Below are 18,094 nucleotides of genomic sequence, written 5' to 3' on the forward strand. Positions count from 1 at the left end.
AGGAGCCTAATGAGATGAGCTGGCCAGAGGTCATCAGCTGGGATCGGAATGGATATAGCAAGAAGAGGGTGGAAAAGGGCGTACGAAGAGTCTTGAATAGGTTCAACAGCTGACGGGATAGTTTGCACAAGAGCGAGGTACGCCGAAGTGGTATCCCCCAGCAGTTAACTCGGTCTCCAGCTGATTCACCTTAGGCTGAGTATGGTGCGTATGACTGGGGCATTGTAGGTGTTGGTGACCAATCTTGTGGCAGTCGAAACAACGGCTCTCTTGGCAGAATACATCACGAATGTACCGACCGGCTGGCGAACGATAATAAGGGAGCAGGCGGGTGGGGTCATGATAGTAATTGACCAGCTGAGGAAGTTGAGCAGAGTCCGAGGATCAAGAGGCGGAAGAAGCAGGAGTCTTAATAGAGCGCGGTGCATGTTGAGAGGCTGCATCTTCATGCATGATTCATTCAATATGATTGCTAATCAACACACATAGACCATCCAAATTGTTCGTGTGAAATCCGGGCTCGTCCACTAGGCAGAGAAAAAGGCACTCGGCTAGCTGGCAGTCCAGTCTCCACAAGCAAAGTTCTCACACCATTGAGGATAGTAAGATGCACCCTCTCCACTCTCCCATTCTGTGCATGAGCATCAGGTTGCACCATGACATGCTCAATCCCTTTCTCCCTGATATACCTCTGGAATGCTGCTGATGTAAATTCTCCACCCCTATCAGACCGAATAGATTGAACCTTATGACCAGTCTGAGTTTCAGCATGATTGACAAAGTTTTTGAAACTCTGCAGTGTCTCAGACTTCATTCTCATCAAGGTGAGGGAAATCCGGTGGCTGTAATCATCATAGACAGTCAGGAAGTATCGCATACCTCCCTTGGAAGCGACTGGTGCTGGTCCCCAGATGTTGATATGCAATAGTTCAAGTGGCCTGGAAGCTCTGATGTTGGGTTCAGGTGGTGAAGGGAGTCGCCCAGTTTTCCCTTTAATACAAGCTTCACAATAGAAATCTTTGATATCACCAGCATTTGTATTCTTCAATTGATTATTCTGGCCAAGTCTCCCTTCTTTTGCAAGCCTAACCACTTTCTCAATCCCCAAATGCCCTAGCTTATGATGCCATTCTGAGAGAGTATCAGCCAGTTGAACAGGATAGGCATGGCCAGGTGGATCTACCCTAGCCTGACCTGACAGGCTGTGGTTATTGTTGAACTTCCTGAGAGAGCAGTCTCTGGTATTGTGAGTAGGCATGTTATGGATACTGCACCATTTCTCAGTCCATTCCCTCGGCTTGGCCCTTCTATTGCTTTTGTTGCCTTGGGTGTGACTCTCCTGCACCCTGTTAGCCATTGCTACCTCCTCACTGGACCTCCTTGTCCACTCAGCTTGGACTGCTGCCTGCACAGCCAAAGAGGTAAGTGGTTCCCTGAGCCAGAGAGTTTGCTTGACAGTTGTGAATGATTCTGGAAGAGCTAGGGTCATGGCATAGGCAAGCATTCGGTCTGAGAGGTTCTCACCACTGCTGTTGATCTGAGCATGGGCTGATCTGATTTCTGCCATGCATTTGTTTGGGTCTTCTCCTTCAATGACAGGGGATATCCACATTTGTTGCAAAAGGTGAGCCTGCCTTGTGCCCACTGCTGCTGAGTACTGGGATTTGAGCTCCTCCCAGAGTGCTGAGCTGTCTGCTGTCTCTACAGATCGTATGCTGGCAGGGAGGGATGCCTGGACTTCTGGTGAGAGTGATTTGATAAGAAGGGCAAAAGCTTGCCTGGACCTCTTGTACTTCTCCTTGTCCTCTTTGGAGGACATGCTGTCAAGGCTGACTGGAGTACCAATCTCCAGGTCCTTGAGGATGAGAGATGTTTTGATAGATAGCTCCCATTCAGCATAGTTCTGGGGGCCAGTTAAGATGACCCCCTGGTAGGATGTGTTGTTGTCTGTATTGTTGGACATGATGTGTGTGTAGCTTTCAGAGCTCTATAGGAGAAGTGAGAGTCGTGCTCTTTGTAATAGAGATAAAGAGACGTCCAGGTTGTACTTAGCTAACGCAAGGCAAGTTTGCTTGTGCACTAGGCGCAGTGACTTGCCACTGGGGGGCACCAGATTTTCTCACCACTTGTTGGTATCAAGCAGTACCTGTGGTACTAATGCAATAGTGACCTGCAGGATTTGTGTTGGTTGACTGATGTGTTTGCTAGAGTCTAGTGCTATTAAGCAGCAAGGCTCATAACCTGTCAGATGTAGAGTTGTCTAGAGAGAGCTTGAGCACGCTGTGTCGATTGCCAGAGATGTCTAAGTTGCATGAAAACTATTCTACAATCCTTTGTCTTTATTTGTTTCGATATTGTAAGTGTTCTGGCTTATGTAATCTAATCTCCCCTTCTTCCCATGCCTCCACCAACAATTCCCATGCCTCCACCAACAATTCCCATGCCTCCACTAACAATTCCCATGCCTCCACCAGCAATTCCCATGCCTCCAGATCCCTACTGATCCCTCCAGATCCAGGTTGGATCAATCATTCTGACATCAGTAAGGTCGAGTTTGGCAAAGACCTTGCCACAGGTGGCATGTTGGAGAATGTCGTCAATGTTGGGAACCGGGGTTCGATCTTTAACTGTAACACTATTGAGGCCACGAAAATCGCAGAGGAACCGGAATTTGCCATTTTCATTCTTAATGAGGAAAGCAGGGGTGGCCCAAGGGGAAATGGATGGACGGAGGCAGCCTGCGGTATGGTGTTTCTCGATTTCTTGCTGAAGAGTGTTGTGCCATGCTAACAGTACTTGAAATCCAGCTCGAGCGACAGGCATTGCATCTGGAAGAATGTTTATTTGGTGGCAGACTTGAGAGGTGGACAAACAGATTGGCGGGTAGTGGGAGACATCAGATATATTGGCTGGAAGGATGTCGGCAAATTCACAGAGGATGGTGTCAGAGTGGGCATGGCATTCAGTGCTTACGGTTGGAGATTCGACAGGTGTGATGGCGTTGAGTTGTAGTTGCACAAGCGATGTATAGGATGACCCCCCTGCATTAAGGAGGTGATTTAAACATTCTGCCCCATCAAATAGGTGGTGTTGATGACAGAACTGTAAACCAAGGATAAGGCAGTATCATGGACCAAGGGCCATGGCGTAGAATGGGGTAGCGTTGTAGGTAATGTCACCAATGATTACATCCACTACATACTCCTGGTCTATGACAGGACCCACCCGATTGTCTGCCATTTTGGTCCCCACCGGTATAATCGGCTGTCCTTGCCATCCCTGTTGCTCCGCATATGCCTGGTCGACAACATTGATGCCTGCGTTGCAATCAATGAGTGCTGGGACAGTGTCTCCATCAGCCTTGAAACAGCAACTGACCATGATTAGAGGTACTGACCCAGTGAGCGCAGACGATGCAACCTGTACTAGAGTGACGGTGACTGTAAGGTCTGGACAATAGACCTTCACTGAACTGGTGGGGCTAGCTCGGATGGACAAGGCTTGGAGAGGACTGGGCTCTTAGGGCTGGCAGGGCTCGAGGCTTAACTTCGGACTGGAGAGAAGCAAACAAGATCCCAAATGCTGATTATGTCCTATCAGCGACTAGTAAAGGAGACAAGAAGAAGGATTGATAGTAACAAGAGGAGAAGGCAAGGTACTTGTGACTGTAAGGTCAGAAAGGAAAAGGTTGAACACAACAGGGATGAAAGAATAAAGGAAATTGTGTGTCAACCTTTCCATGTACTTTTGCCTTCACTCTCGAAACCAGTCGCGACCAAAGCTCCAGTAAACACCGAGGCTTGTGGCAGGGAAACTCAGACAAGAGACTCAGACTTAGGATGAGAAAAGTAAGAGAAAATAAGAGATAAGGTGGAGTTTACTGATGCGCATGACCTTGGAGAAGGGAGAGGATGCAATTTGATGCATGAGGCTTGGAGAGAGGAGCAGAAGTAAAATAATCCATGTGATCTGGGAGAAGGAAAGCGGATGCAATTGATGCATGCAACTTGGAGGAAGGAACAGAAGTAAATTGAAATGCAGCTTGGAAAATAGAAGCTGGGAAAAGTGGTGACCTCATGATATGTGGGTCAGCTGGGTCAGAGGTTAACCTCTTACAAAACAGACTGAAAAAATGAGAAGCCATCTAAGAGTTAGTATTAGTAAAATATATCTGCAGTAGTTTATAGATCTTGTTTCTGGCCAAGGGAAGAAAGGTGAATCAATGGAAAACACACCTAGATTAAGAGAAGAACAGAAAACAGACCCACCATATGGGACCTACTCCTCGGACAACTCATCCCCATCACCATGCTTCCTCTTGTGTGACATACCCAATGCCACCTGCAACTCCTTCTGAAACCTCCCCTGCATCTCCTGCCTCCAGACTTCCAGCACCTCCTCCTCCATGAGGTAGGCAATGATTGCCTGTTGTACACCCTCGAATACAATGGAAATGCTGGTCTCACTACATTCACACATTAGCATGTGAATTCCTGCGCCTTGCAAACATGTCACTGCACCATTCACCTCGCACTCAAGATAGGTGACAAAACCTCCCAGCCTGTCGACTACCCTACCCATCAGCTGGCACACTTTCAATCACCGATCAAAACACTCACCACATCTGAAGCCCTACCCCCGCTGGTGTTATGCGAACAGCGAACACCCTTGACTGTACACTGACCACAAGTCGAGGACAACGAGAAGGCCCAACATTCAGCACCAACCCCATGGCACTGGTCACAAAGTGCAACCACTGGTGCCCTCTGGCATTCTTCGACCCTACACCTCCTCTGGTCCTGGCGAAGGGCCACCTTACACCATCAGCTTCTCAATTGAGTCATGCACAAACCCAAATGGTTACCCTCACCTGATGGCGTTGTACATACCCCTCATCTGAGGTCTTCTCCCTCTCCTTAACCCCTTCGACAGCCCCCTCCACATGAACACCAAAGAATAACTTCACATCCTGCAAACATGGTAGTCGTGGATCCACAGGTTGAGGAAGTGAAGCCGAGAGAACAGAATCCCCCACTGTCTCCATTGGTACTCCACTATCATGCATCGCTGGGGCCCATCCCATTGGTAGGAAGGCGAAATCCTATTCAAACACTCTGCATTAGCACCTTACAAACACATTGTCAACATTAGCACATGTACTTGATCAAAGAAAACCCTGATGGAGTTGTCAGAACTACTCGGCGACACAGCAGATGCGGCAACCACTGATATGCCATTATCTGTTATCACATCAGCTGTATTATATTATCACCAACCGATGCATTCTCTGGGCAGAACTGTCGAATAATCCCATATGGGTCATTGAGACACCAACTGTTACTCATCAGGCTAGGTTGAAACGTAGATTCAGGCATGAAGGAAAGATCAAAGATGAATAGGCAGATGAGATTTTTTGGCGGATAGAGAAACTTCGGTGATCTTGCACCAAATCCCCACCCTTTTATATCTCGAAAATCCTCCTCCCCTGTCTCCCCCTTAACAGCTGATCTTTCAGGGGACCCACAGCGCATATCCCCAACCCAAAAAAGCGATCTTATCTTCGCATATGACTGATAACACACACTCTTTGTGATCACAGACACCCCACTACTTGGAACTCAATCCTCTGTTCCATTTTTTGCAAACTGTTCATAGATTTCTGACTCCCCAATCAATCTTATTTTTCATTCTAGATAGATCAAAGCATAGCCACATTTTTCATGACCAGTTCATAGAAATTTATTTCATAGCTCCAGCAAATTTTAGTTACAAGTACACAACAGAACAAGCCACAGACAGCATGATGGAGTGACCATCTTCGAAGGGGGGGGCAACTGTCATGAGCCTGCACAAAGAAGAAGAGATAAGATATCATAGGAGGGAGTTACGCAATAGGAAGGCAAGATCTGTTCAGATAAGGTCCAGCTGGACATCGAAGGATATAAATAGATTTCTGTAGAAGTACAGTCATCTTCCTCAGATCCAGGACCTTCAAATCTGGACATTGGGCAGATCCAGAACCCTTCTGGGTGCATTCAGGTTGTCTGCCACCATACAGGCAGTTGAGATCAAGAGGTATATCATACATATATCTCATTGCTTAGTTAAACTATGGCTTTCTATCTCGTCTCCAAGGCCGGACCTTGTTGGGGATGAGTCGTAACAAGCTCCCACTCTGCATAGTTGTGTGGACCAGTCAATATAACACCCTTGTAGAAGGTGTCATGGTCTGAGGTAGACATTGTGTACTAAGGGCAAGGGTGAGAGTCTTGTTCTAAACTGAGTAGATGATAGAGACTTTCAAGTTGTACTCAGCTGATGCAAGACAAGTTTGTTTATTGCACTAGGCACAGGGACTTGTCACTGGGGGGTACCAGATTCTTTCACCACTCATTTGAGCAGACCTGTGGCACATGTAGTATCCAGGAGTTTGTTGTGATCACTTGTTTGATCAGGGAAGGTGATAGAATGTGATGGAATGTGATGGAATGTGATGGAATGTGATGGAATGTGATGGAATGTGATGGAATGTGATGGAATGTGATGGAATGTGATGGAATGTGATGGAATGTGATGGAATGTGTGTCAGAGTCAAATGCTGCTAGACACCATAACTCAACAGATACCTAGGTTTGAAAGGATCAGCACTGGTGTGAATTTTTATCATGGTGACACACTGACTCAGGCCTTAGGACAATCCCTTACTTTGCTCCCTCTGTTCCTTTCATCATCACTCAACAGTTCCCTCCACAAGCATAAGACCTTTGCAAATGCCTGGCTCTGGACTTCAGCTTGCAGAAGGACCCTCATTGAAGTTTGGCACCAGTTGAATGAGAAAGCAGATGACCATGAATGAGGAACGCTTTGACTCCAAGCATCATTGGTTCCCAAAAGCTATGCAAGGTGTTCAATGGAATGATTTACACCATACATGATATCAAGCTAATAAAGTAAAATGGTCTTTGATCAGCCTTGAAGAAGGGTATGAAAGATTATACAGTTACTCTACTTACCAGTATGTCAAGAAATGTATTCCAATGCAATGCATCTCTTGCATGGCTCAATGTCATGGAAAAAGTAATATGTAGCCCTTATGAATGAACAGTGTTCCTGCACTTGGATGTGAAGCCTACTTTATGTCATTGATAACATGTCAATATGGTTGTTCACTGTGGCATTGCATAATGTCCTGAATCATGAATTGTCAGCATTACTTCGCAAGATAAAATTGATGATCAAGACTTACATACCTTTGCCTCAATCAAGCTGGTACAAACAGGCTGCCCAATGCCAGATAACTCCAATAACTCATGAAAGAGTCAGAATGTTTGCTGAGTGAGAACCTGTATATTGATCTGTTTATCAATCATGCTTGTCGCTATAAGTGTATCCCCAAAAGAGAGCCAAAGGAGATCACTACCTGAGTATTTGTGAATGGGATACACCCATGAGAGCAGTTATGTCTGAAAAGAGAACAACAAGGGCAACAGGAAAGAGGATGGCTTGGAATATTATGTAAATAGACTGATACCAGTAGCTAATGTTGTAATGCACCCATGCTCCGCACAGGATGGGTTAGCGGATTATTAGGCTAAGAGAAAGGCTCAGTAGCTAGTAGGGGTGATGTGATGGTGGTATAGTACTGGTAAGCTGATGGAGTTACAACAAACTATGCTAACAGTGGAACCACACTCACTAGTATTACATAATAAGCAGATCTAATCGGCCAAGGTGGTCTTAATTGAGTGTCGATAAACTCACATCCAGACAGATAAATACTAGATCAATACAACTATGACACGCATCTATTACAGGACCCATTTAGACCGACTCTATAATTAAGCATCCTACTAACTCCCTTAGGCCATAGCAGCTCGGATAAGGACTGTAGATAGTTGGCAGTAATAGTAGTTCCTAGCACTGTCAGCATACATCCAAACACATGCACAACACACCAAGTAACTATGACCATCTACGCTTTGGAGAGGAGCGCATCCACAGAGTGTCATCTCTGCAGCCAACACAATTGCCTGCTAGGGTGGTAGCAGACAATATACACAAGGGGTTTGTATTACAGCGTGCTGCCTGAGAATTCCAGCTACATCCGTCTGAATTTACTTCATGTCCTGTCATCATCTTTGCCATCCTGTTGTGGAATACTCGTTGTCGATGAAGTGAGTATGTGAGCTGCCTTTGATCAATAGTGCCATTAACTGGAATGCCTACGCTGTTCATAATATAAACCATACATACAACCATCAACAATGGTGGTTTTGGCCACACCCAAACAGATTCTCTATGGAACAAACTTCGCATGCACATAATCTTCTGTGATACTTCCATCAATGATGATTGACCTCTGAGCATTTATGATACATCATAACATACCTAACATGTTACAGCAAATACACACACTCCATACTCCATGCTTCAACTAGCTATATTAGTATTTCCTTTTTCTGTCCTTCATTAACATTCATTAACCTCTTCGTTGGGCGAATGTCTGCGAAGGTTCTTGTTAGCCGAATCAAGGTATCAGAGGGCAATACACCCTAAGAAAGTCTCATCCCACCACTAAATCATCCTTAGTTGCTACAGCCAATACCCAGTTTCGCTCTGTATCTGTCACTGTCATCTCCATAAATTAGGTTGTAGCCCTTTACGCAATGGTTCAAATGAGCTCACCCAATGCGAAATCAATTTTTCTAGATTTAAAAAATTCTTCCAACTCTTCCAGAGGTGTCAACGGTGATATCACAGTATAAGGGTGAGATCGGCTGGATAAAGAAAAGTGGATCATTCGGCTCGCTACACATACCAGGAACTTCATCAGTATTCCAATGACCTTTTCGTCCTAACTGTTATACTCACACACAGGCTCATCCGCATCGATTTTGTTGTTCTTGAACTGGTCTTTAATCGAGGGGATATCAAGGTACCCTATAGGCCGTCGCTTGGCATTGAGGATACTATTCAAGGTTAATCGATGTTATATTTAGAATACGCAACTCACGGCAGGTGATCGAACTCTCTGTCGTACGCTGCTTCTAAGGCTTTGAGCAATGGAGCATCCTCCGGAAGACAAAAGGCGGGTGGAAGCTGCAAGTCCTGGATATGAGATCAGTCTCATTGTAGGGGCGCATGGGAAGATCGCACATGCGCACCTCAACACAGGCTCCACGGTAATCATGAGCAGTTGGTTTGGGGGTAGCTTCTTTGTCCATTTTTGAGCTTGAGATCAATGATTTTGATTACTAGTTCAAGATCCGTCAATAGGCGCCGGGATAATTTATGGACGAAGGTCTAAAAGGATTTGGATGATTGATTGTTGTTGATGTTGACAATTGGGCTTTAGCGGAGGCCCTTGCATCATGTGCACTCACCAGGCACAAGCAGGACACGTCACAACTGGTGACGACACTTTCCTCAAAAGTGAGCCCATTTGCTCCCGCCAGCTCTATAAACAGCGGTAAGAACAGCGATATAAACAGCAATATAAAAGACTTGTATCGTTCGCAGGTGAAGTTGAAGTCAGATGTTACAGGCGCTAGACAGCAGTTGTAACATCAAAAAGCTTGTTCTTATAGCTTCGGCCCAGCACACAAGGGCAGATAACCCCACTGTGAAGTGCACATAAACGTAAAACAGAACAGTACAGTGCATATGGTAACATATGTATCTTCATTTAGTATCCCTTACAATCCCTTACAACGCTCGAAGCCAACATCCATCTAGTTGATAGACAGATCAAAACACCATCACAGCCTTTAGGCTGGGAAATCACGGGCCCAAGGGGTCTCAGTCGCATTTCAGTTTCCAGCAAGGACCCAATCAAAGCCCTGCTTGCCTATCCCAGCGTTACTTTTAAATCTGTCGTAGCTTGCCTGTTCTATTCTCCTAGCAATAAGCTTTGTCGGGAATCCTGAAACGAGCATTGCTCTTTGTCGGAAAAGTGTTGTATTATCGGGCCGTGGTGTATAAGTAATATGCTCTAGGCATGAACTGAACGATAACTGCGTGAGCATGACGCGTATGAGCTGTAGCAGATTGAAGCCAACGCACATGTACTGAGCAAGGTTCAAATTTACCGACATGCTTGTGGCTGAAGTTTCTGATGGGTCTATGAATACAACCTCTCGCACATATGCTATTGGAGGGAGATGGAACAGCTACAGAGACAATTACGACAACATCAGTCACAACCATGGCGAGCGATTTCCAACAGCCCACCTTGGTAACCCATTTTGGTGCTCCTTGCTGAACTCCTATTAGTCTTTCTGACCTCAATATTCCTGTCTCTGCATCTATTGACCGCTCCATCGTGTCGACCGAGTAGACATGGGTCGCGAACGGATTTGGGTACTTTCGATGAAGCAAATTGAGCGTATGGCTTGCCGGGTAACTACCGAATATCAGCTAGATACAGCACAGGAAAGCAATGGATTTACTCACTTATATACAAGGTCATTCTCGAATACCTTCATGTTGTACAAGCATAATATGTTGGGTAGAAGATTGGAGTCAAAATGGTTTTTCTATATTGTCGCCGTCATTCTCGGGCGTTCGGCGCGCTGACGTCGGTCCACCCTTTGATGTTTTCTGCCTCCATTTTGGAGCCGCTGCCTTCAACAACGCCAGACCTGAAAACTCTTTACACTTTCTGACCATCTCCTCATTTTCTTTGCGTATACATCTCTCCTTTATAGTAGGCAAGCCAGTATGCTACGCCAGCCCGGAACCCAGATCAAGTATGTGAGATATAGAACACTGGAACCAGTCATCCCAGCAAGATCGCTGATATGTCTTTATAGGCTTACAAACGTCAGCATTGTGCGTATGAAGAAAGGTGGTAAGAGATTCGAGGTGAGTCCTGCAGTCTAAGAATTGTAAACATCTTTGATCAGTCAGTAGATCGCTTGCTATCAAAATAAAGTCTCGGAATTCCGATCTGGAGTGTAAGCACCAAGGAGCCCGCCTTATCATCATCTTGATGTCTGACCCTACAACAGCGAGAATGATCTTTCCGAGGTCCTTCAAATTGAACAGGTTTTTACCAATGTTCCCAAAGGTTTAGTTGCCAAGAAGGAAGACTGGTCCAAATGTTTTGGCACGGATGATTTGAATAAAGTGATTGAAGAAGTGCGTAATCGATGAAAACTAGAACGAATTCTGCCGTGACGATTGGCTAAAGCACAACATAGATCTTGAAAAAAGGTGAACTACAAATCAACAATCTCGAGAGGACACAACACCTCTCATCCCTCTCCCGTGAAATTGCAACCATCGTTTCTGAAATGACTGTCGATCCCAACACCTCTCGAAAACACACTGTTGGTATGGTTGAGAAAGCTATGGCAGAAGTAGGATTCAGCGTCCGAGCCGACAGACCTGCGAAAGCTCAAGCTCTGGAATTGATCAAGAAACTCGCTGAAGGGGATGTCTTACCGGTTCGAAGAGTGAGGATGAGAGTACGGATAACTATGCCTGGAAAGGATGCCAAGAGATGCAAGGACAAGATTGTCGCCGAATGTGACGAGGTTGAGGAGGAGGATATGGGTATGGAGTGGGAAGCGGTAGGTGGCTCTTACCTACGGTTCAGAACGTGAACTAACTAATTAAATCTTAGATTGTACAAATCAACCCTAGCACCTTTAGGACACTGACAGATTTGGTCAACAACGAAGCCAAAGGGAAGGGAAGAGTAGAGTCCATGGGAAGCGTTGGAAACTAGATTGTCTTGAGCCGATCAAACATGTATCGCATCAGTCAAAAATAATGTATACCCCTGTAATTAGTTTATCCTGTGTGACGCCGTCCACAATACACACTGTATATCAAAAGATGGTCCACACTCTGCCGAAATTTTGCTTTTTTAACTGATTTTGACCTTCATCCAGCTTCGATAATGCAATGGTAATACAATACAGGTTTATCCGAAGTACAAAATATTTATTCCGCACCCTTCACGTTGAAGAAAACCTTCCACCACGGCCTTCGAATACCCTGCTCTGCGTTGTGAATGGCGTTTCTCGCTCGTGTGTAAAACAGTTCATCGTTGGGAGGAGTAAGGAGAGATTTCGATAGGGGATACTATGCATACACATTCGAATCAGCATTGCTATCATGGATGAAAGACATTCATTAGACATACGTCTCGCATGGCATTTCCAGCCTTCAGCCGTTCCACAGCGGCCTTGAACTGCATTAAACGCTGCTGTTGTCCCGCTTCCCGCAATGCTCCAAGAGTTGCTTGACTAGAGTTTGCTTGAAAAGAAGTAGAAGCGGCATCGGACGCGAGTGTACGGTCGAGGATTGATATCCAGGCTTCCGAAATTTGGGTGGGTTCGGAGAGCGGAGAGCGAGGGAAGGATCTAGCGATGGATTTAAGCTGGGAGACGCGGTTTGCGATGGGAGATGACATATTGGGTTGTTCCCGATATGTTGTTTTAGAAGAGTCGTTGTAAAAAGTAGACGGATACGAGGATAGAGGTGAAAACAAGAAATTTGATATGTGCGTGAGTTGCGCACTGCGAACGAACAAATAATTCGGTCCTCCACCACTCATTCCATTTTACTTTGCACAAATCCCACTTGTTTGTAAGCTCACTGTCTCTCACTTTTCTTTATATCCTATACCTCATCCCATTTTCATCATGGCCATCTCCATCGCAGACATCGCTCAGCGAACAATTGTCCTCACTTCCATCGGTCTCACAGTACGCCGAAGCCTTATACTCCCGTAATTTTGTGTATCTTCCGAGCTCATTTCTTTCTTCAACAGATATATGGAGGAGTCCTTACAGCACACGGTATTGGATACCGAGCTTTAAGAGCACGAGGGGTATGTCAACTATCTTGTTACGATTTTTAATTGAATATTAATTGTATCATCGCCACCAGTACTTTGGAGGACCTCCCGAGGTATGTCATCTTAGAAACGAAGTTACTGTGAGCTTTGGTAACGGAATGATTGATTGCTGATTGTTCCACATCTACATAGCCCTCAAAGCCTTTGGAAGCCCAAAGTCCTGTACCAACACAACCATCATAGGCGTTTTCCAACCACTAGGCGTTTGGTCTCATATGCACTTCTCCTCCTCTCCATTAGCTGGCCATCCTTCTCTGCCCCCAATTGATTGCCTTTTCGAAAGGCAGAGCTCAAAGTTGACTTTGAGATGTTTGCTGCAGAATAATCACTTTGAGTTACATCCTTTTGCGGGAAAATGAACACATACACCTTCCTTTGACGAGCTACATCAAAGGAGCCGAAGCCGAAGCGGACTGTATGGCCAGGAGCGGCATTTGGCAGTAGGATGCCGTTTTGGGTACCGTCTTCCTCTCTTTCACATCAATTATCTCCACCAGGAGGATGATCTTTGATGCCTTGATTCCTATTATACACCTTATAACTATCCATCCCCATTTTTTGAACGCAACGCCGCTACTAATTTTGCCAGGTTAGAAATTACTCGATACAGCTCGAGGAACATGTCTACTTCCATCGACGATACTAATGCGAACTTTGGATGGTTTGGGACCACATGGTAAATGAGCTGTGTGATGTACTGGTGTTATATCTGATATGCCTCTTTAGGTCGGCCAATCACACTGGTAGGTAATTGATCATGATGACTTCGGCTGCTTTAGCCGCTGACTGTACCACACTAAGTCGACCCTATGGCGGACGAATATTATGATGGTGTGAGTGCGGTGTAACCTTATGTTCAAATACCAGGCTGATCTTGCTTTCTGTGATGTAGACTTTGTGGGTCTTACAGACTAGTAATGCGCTCAATCACTAACTTTTAACCAGCCATTCATCTACGAACAATGCACGTGGTCTCATCCCCTTCTTAAGTGTTTGCTAATGATACATGACAGGGAGATTACGCAATTATTGCCTGGCATGGGACGGATATTACTCTTTACGGAGCCAGACGAAATAAGTAAGCTCTGGTATCTATCTCCTCACATACTAGCTAACAAACAAATTGTCAGTCATGTCAGTTTTTTTGTCAAATAACTTTCCTTTATTCCAACATCCCAGTTGACAAGCTATCATATAGGGCATTTATGGAATATCAGTGGACTCAGGAGATACACAATACTACTCGGGATACTCTGAAAAATCAACGTTCCAGCAAGTTTTATTTGCAACAAGCGGGCTAGAAGAAGGCGATCATACATTAAAAGTCAGCAATGAAAACGCTCGGAATACGGATGAGTATCCGAATTATATCTGGTTAGATGTCGATTACGTTGCGGTCACAGGTTCATTGTAAGTTACGCTTGCTTCATAAAAGCACTGCTTTGTTTCTGTTCACTCATCACCCCAATAGGACAAATGCTGCCTCAACGGGATCTAGTGCAATTGCAACGACGACTTCTACTACGTTAACTGTCGCCTCATCCAGCTTGATCGCATCATCGTCAGCACCCTCGACATCCTCATCTATCCCATTATCTATTTCTATACTAACGTCATCCGTTGCTCCAACCTCAACGGATTCCTCCTCCATTGCACAAGAGACGCCATCATCATCGTCATCTCCGCCTTCATCATCCGATTTTCCTGCTTCAACGGCCTTTTCTACGACAGTGAATGGGGATCAGTCGCCAACCGCAAAGTCGTCCCCTGGAAATACATCGACTTCAAAATCCTACCAGTCAATCGCGTTGACCCAGTCTTTCGACCCTCAGTCTGCGGGTACACCTTCCACAGCTGCTATCAGTTCCGAAACGGATAGCAGTGCAGTTGCTTCAGCTGAAAATGATAATGATCCAACCACACACAAGTAAATCATCAACTTCCTTGAAGTATTAGGCAATCGAACTAACATACATGTGATACAGAATGACAACAGTAGCTGTTTCTGTTACTGTGATTGTGATAGCGTTTATCGTGATCATTACTATAGCTGGGCTCTGGTTCTGGAGACGGAGGAGGAGAAGGAGGTATGAGGAGGATAAAGATGAACTAGGTCGGTTTTCTCTTTTATGGTTAATAAATACCCAGACTCTTTGAACTAAAAATCCACATTTTCTGCACAGATTACCTAACACCTGCTTGGAGATAATTAAAAGGCTTCAACACTTTTATCTGGTGTAAGAATGGCTTTTCGTTAATGGCTGCTCATGATGGCCTTCCATTTTATCTTGCCATCTTTTCGATCAATGGTTACATGTGAATGTACTTAATTGTTTGACCGTCAAAGCTTGTTTTTTCTATATATTATACATCATAATTCCGCTTGTGAGCCAATACCACGGCCTTGATTTATTACTGGAACATACCTGGGTGGTTTTTCATCTACCAAAACAAAACCTACAATCGCACATGGCTATGAAGTGCCATTAAGTGCTATTCATTTAGAGGACAGGACTCTCTTTTTTTGTCATCTTGGAGTTAATTTCCCTCTCTCAGGAAAGGATGGACAAATTTTCCCACATTGCGTTATAGTACTGTATATATTCAGGAAACTTGGTGAAATCGAAAGTGCCCTTGATACTCAGATAGAAGGCCCTCAAAAGGACTAGTGACATGGAAAATAATTCCTTTACCTGCAAGTCAATCTCAGAGAAGCAGCATCATTATCTATTTTGACAAGGTTTCCCAAAGCTTGTGGAATGTTTCGATTGATCAAGACGACAACCTATATGAAAACTGCGATATTAGTACCAAAAGTGACGAGGTTATAATGATGACAGATGGTGTGAAAGGATACTGAAGATTATTGGCCATGCTTCACTCTTGAAGGGCTGAAGTCCTCATCGTTTGCTGGTACGATGGGATCTGAAGAGGCCGCAGCAAAGGGAACTTCGACAGGAGCGAAGCTTGAATCATTGTGCTAGAGAGAAAAACAGGGAAACGATATAACATTTCCTGTAAAGATAGTACAACATCACTGGTTCTATGACAGAGAAAACACAATTCCGTATTACAAGATGAGATGGCTGATAATCATACGATGCTGCAGTTGTCTAAGACGTTCAGCTTTATGTCGGGGTAGAAGAATTCTGTCCTTGCGCGGTGGCTTCAGCGGCAGCTGCAGCTAATTTAGCTTCCTTCTTGGCTCGCGCATTTGCTTTCAGCTTTTCGAACTAAGACCATATCAACTTCCTGTCGCGCTCCAGAGTTTAGACAAATCGGACCCACCTTTCCTTTGTACTTTTCAATGTGGTTTTTCTGCTTCTCTGATTCGAGCTTCAGGGCCTTCACTTCCTCCTCCAATTCTTTGATCCTCTTGCGCAAGGCTGCAGCGATATGTCAGGACATTCTGTCGCTTTGAATGATGTGTAAGGAACTGACCCGTGCTATCCGATCCTGGCCCATCCTTCAACCCAGGAACACTGTTAATCGGACTTCCGTCCACCCTCGGCGCTCTAACCGGTATGATAGATCCAGCCATGACTTGACTGCGCCACAGCTCTTGTCCTTGTTTGGCCCGAGCAGCTTCCTTCTTTACACCTGCCATGGCTGCCAAAAACTTCTTATCCCGCTCTTCTAACTGGATTTTGAGAAGGCGGTTTGTCTGTTCTAGAGATTGAGTGTGTGAAGCAAGGGTGTCGAGGGAATGCCGTAAAGATGTATTTTCCAGGGCCAATTCCTCTGGCGTTTTGGCTAAAGGGGCTCTACAACGGTATGTCAGCACTATTTGATGGACTTGTACATCGATATTAACGCACGGGTTACCGCGAGGTTTATCCCCATCCTCGGATCCTTCGGGTGTCATCTTGCCCTTTGGATGAACCAAATAAAAGGAATCAGTAGGTGATGGTGACTCTTCCTTTCTCTTTTCTTCTTTACCACTCTTGCTATTGCGTTTCTCCTGTGACTTTTTCGGTTGTGGAATGGTTGGACCTAGTGTATCAAGAGGTGCACTGGCAAAAGCAATGGGGTTAGATATATCTTCCAGCATATTATCCAGCATGGCCCAAAAGCGATTGAATGGGTCGGTTATATCCGGGGGAGCGCCGAAATGCACGTAAGACTCCTCAGGCGCTTCAGAAGATGACGAAGAGGATTGTAAAGGTGACGGAGCATCGGATGGCGAGAAGATGGAAGCAGAATTTGGCTGAGAACCGGACGGATTTGGAGGAGGCCTATATGCGAATGGTGGTACCTCTTGAGTATGTGATAAGTGCTGCGCGGCTTAAAGCCTTATGAGCTTGGTCCATGAGAGGAAGGCACGGAAAACCTACTCGAGTCAACCCGCAGAGGTGTCATTCCGCCCGCGACCTGTTTGTTATCAGGGAGATAGCCTCTGGCAGGTGAACCTTCAGAGAAATATCTCCGGTTTGGGGGCATTCCAGCAAGTCGCGTATTCACAGGAGTGGCCATTTTCCCTTTGGCAGCAATACTAATCCTCCGCTCGAGGTCCCTTGCCAGTTTGCGATGCTGCGTTGTCAACAACTTCAAAGTCACCTTCGTGCTCTCATCGACATCCAAATCACCAGCAGAAGCTTCAAATAGACTGGCTGCTTCTCTGTAAGCCTGTAGGGCCTGGCTCATTGCTTGGGCCGACGGCTGATCGGAATCCAAAAGGCTAGATGCTTGGGCTGAGAGAGCATGGGCGCGCTGAAGAGGATTTCTAACAGAGGATGAATTTGACATGTCGTACTAAGGCATATCCCCTCAGTATGCGGGGAAAGGAAAGTCGATGAATTGGGATAAATAGCAACCGAAGAAAGTCGACTGAAATGTGCAGAGAAACTGAAACGAAGGCGAACGAATGCCATTGCCGCCGCCATGACGACGACGACGACGAGCAGGAGTCCCCACGTCATCGCTTTTTAATCCACGTCAGTACACGTGCAGCAGCAACAACAAAGCAAAAAGTTAATAAAGCGTAAAAAGGGTAAATAACTATGGAAGTATGTAGACTCCCACCATGGTATTTAGTAACCACGCGCTCTTCAGCATGCGTGGTACTCAAAGCGAACAGGATGGGGTGCCAGTCTGGTAGCTTGACATCTGCTAGTTACAGGGCTTCATCCCATTGTTTTTTGAGAGGGGGAGCCGCCATGTAACAAAAACTACAGCAACTTCGCCTGTCAAGAGTGCGAACAAACTTTCGTAACAAATACGCCAGAT

At 45.4% G+C, this 18,094-nt stretch overlaps 5 protein-coding genes across 5 annotated transcripts; 1 reads left to right on the plus strand and 4 right to left on the minus strand.

Annotated features, from left to right (window-relative positions):
* Window positions 1-8,479: 8,479 nt before the first annotated feature.
* CNBK2960 (hypothetical protein) lies at window positions 8,480-9,224 on the minus strand (the record flags this gene model as incomplete). Its single annotated transcript, XM_767499.1, has 6 exons — window positions 8,480-8,503; window positions 8,573-8,628; window positions 8,686-8,808; window positions 8,872-8,969; window positions 9,014-9,108; window positions 9,165-9,224. The coding sequence occupies 6 exons, from the start codon at window positions 9,222-9,224 to the stop codon at window positions 8,480-8,482; spliced, it is 456 nt and encodes a 151-aa protein (XP_772592.1).
* A 585-nt stretch (window positions 9,225-9,809) lies between these two features.
* On the minus strand, window positions 9,810-10,484 carry CNBK2970 (hypothetical protein; the record flags this gene model as incomplete). The annotated part of the gene is made up of 4 exons (XM_767500.1): window positions 9,810-10,002; window positions 10,063-10,169; window positions 10,231-10,402; window positions 10,453-10,484. 4 exons carry the CDS (start codon window positions 10,482-10,484, stop codon window positions 9,810-9,812), a joined length of 504 nt encoding a protein of 167 aa, XP_772593.1.
* A 235-nt stretch (window positions 10,485-10,719) lies between these two features.
* Window positions 10,720-11,731, plus strand: CNBK2980 (hypothetical protein; the record flags this gene model as incomplete). The annotated part of the gene is made up of 6 exons (XM_767501.1): window positions 10,720-10,748; window positions 10,812-10,863; window positions 10,912-10,955; window positions 11,010-11,139; window positions 11,202-11,573; window positions 11,627-11,731. The coding sequence occupies 6 exons, from the start codon at window positions 10,720-10,722 to the stop codon at window positions 11,729-11,731; spliced, it is 732 nt and encodes a 243-aa protein (XP_772594.1).
* A 218-nt stretch (window positions 11,732-11,949) lies between these two features.
* CNBK2990 (hypothetical protein) lies at window positions 11,950-12,421 on the minus strand (the record flags this gene model as incomplete). The annotated part of the gene is made up of 2 exons (XM_767502.1): window positions 11,950-12,090; window positions 12,152-12,421. The coding sequence occupies 2 exons, from the start codon at window positions 12,419-12,421 to the stop codon at window positions 11,950-11,952; spliced, it is 411 nt and encodes a 136-aa protein (XP_772595.1).
* A 3,575-nt stretch (window positions 12,422-15,996) lies between these two features.
* Window positions 15,997-17,614, minus strand: CNBK3000 (hypothetical protein; the record flags this gene model as incomplete). Its single annotated transcript, XM_767503.1, has 5 exons — window positions 15,997-16,101; window positions 16,157-16,254; window positions 16,310-16,632; window positions 16,687-17,152; window positions 17,203-17,614. 5 exons carry the CDS (start codon window positions 17,612-17,614, stop codon window positions 15,997-15,999), a joined length of 1,404 nt encoding a protein of 467 aa, XP_772596.1.
* Window positions 17,615-18,094: the final 480 nt, after the last annotated feature.

The sequence above is a fragment of the Cryptococcus neoformans genome, chromosome 11, assembly GCF_000149385.1.
Source record: "Cryptococcus neoformans var. neoformans B-3501A chromosome 11, whole genome shotgun sequence".
NCBI lineage: Eukaryota > Fungi > Basidiomycota > Tremellomycetes > Tremellales > Cryptococcaceae > Cryptococcus > Cryptococcus deneoformans.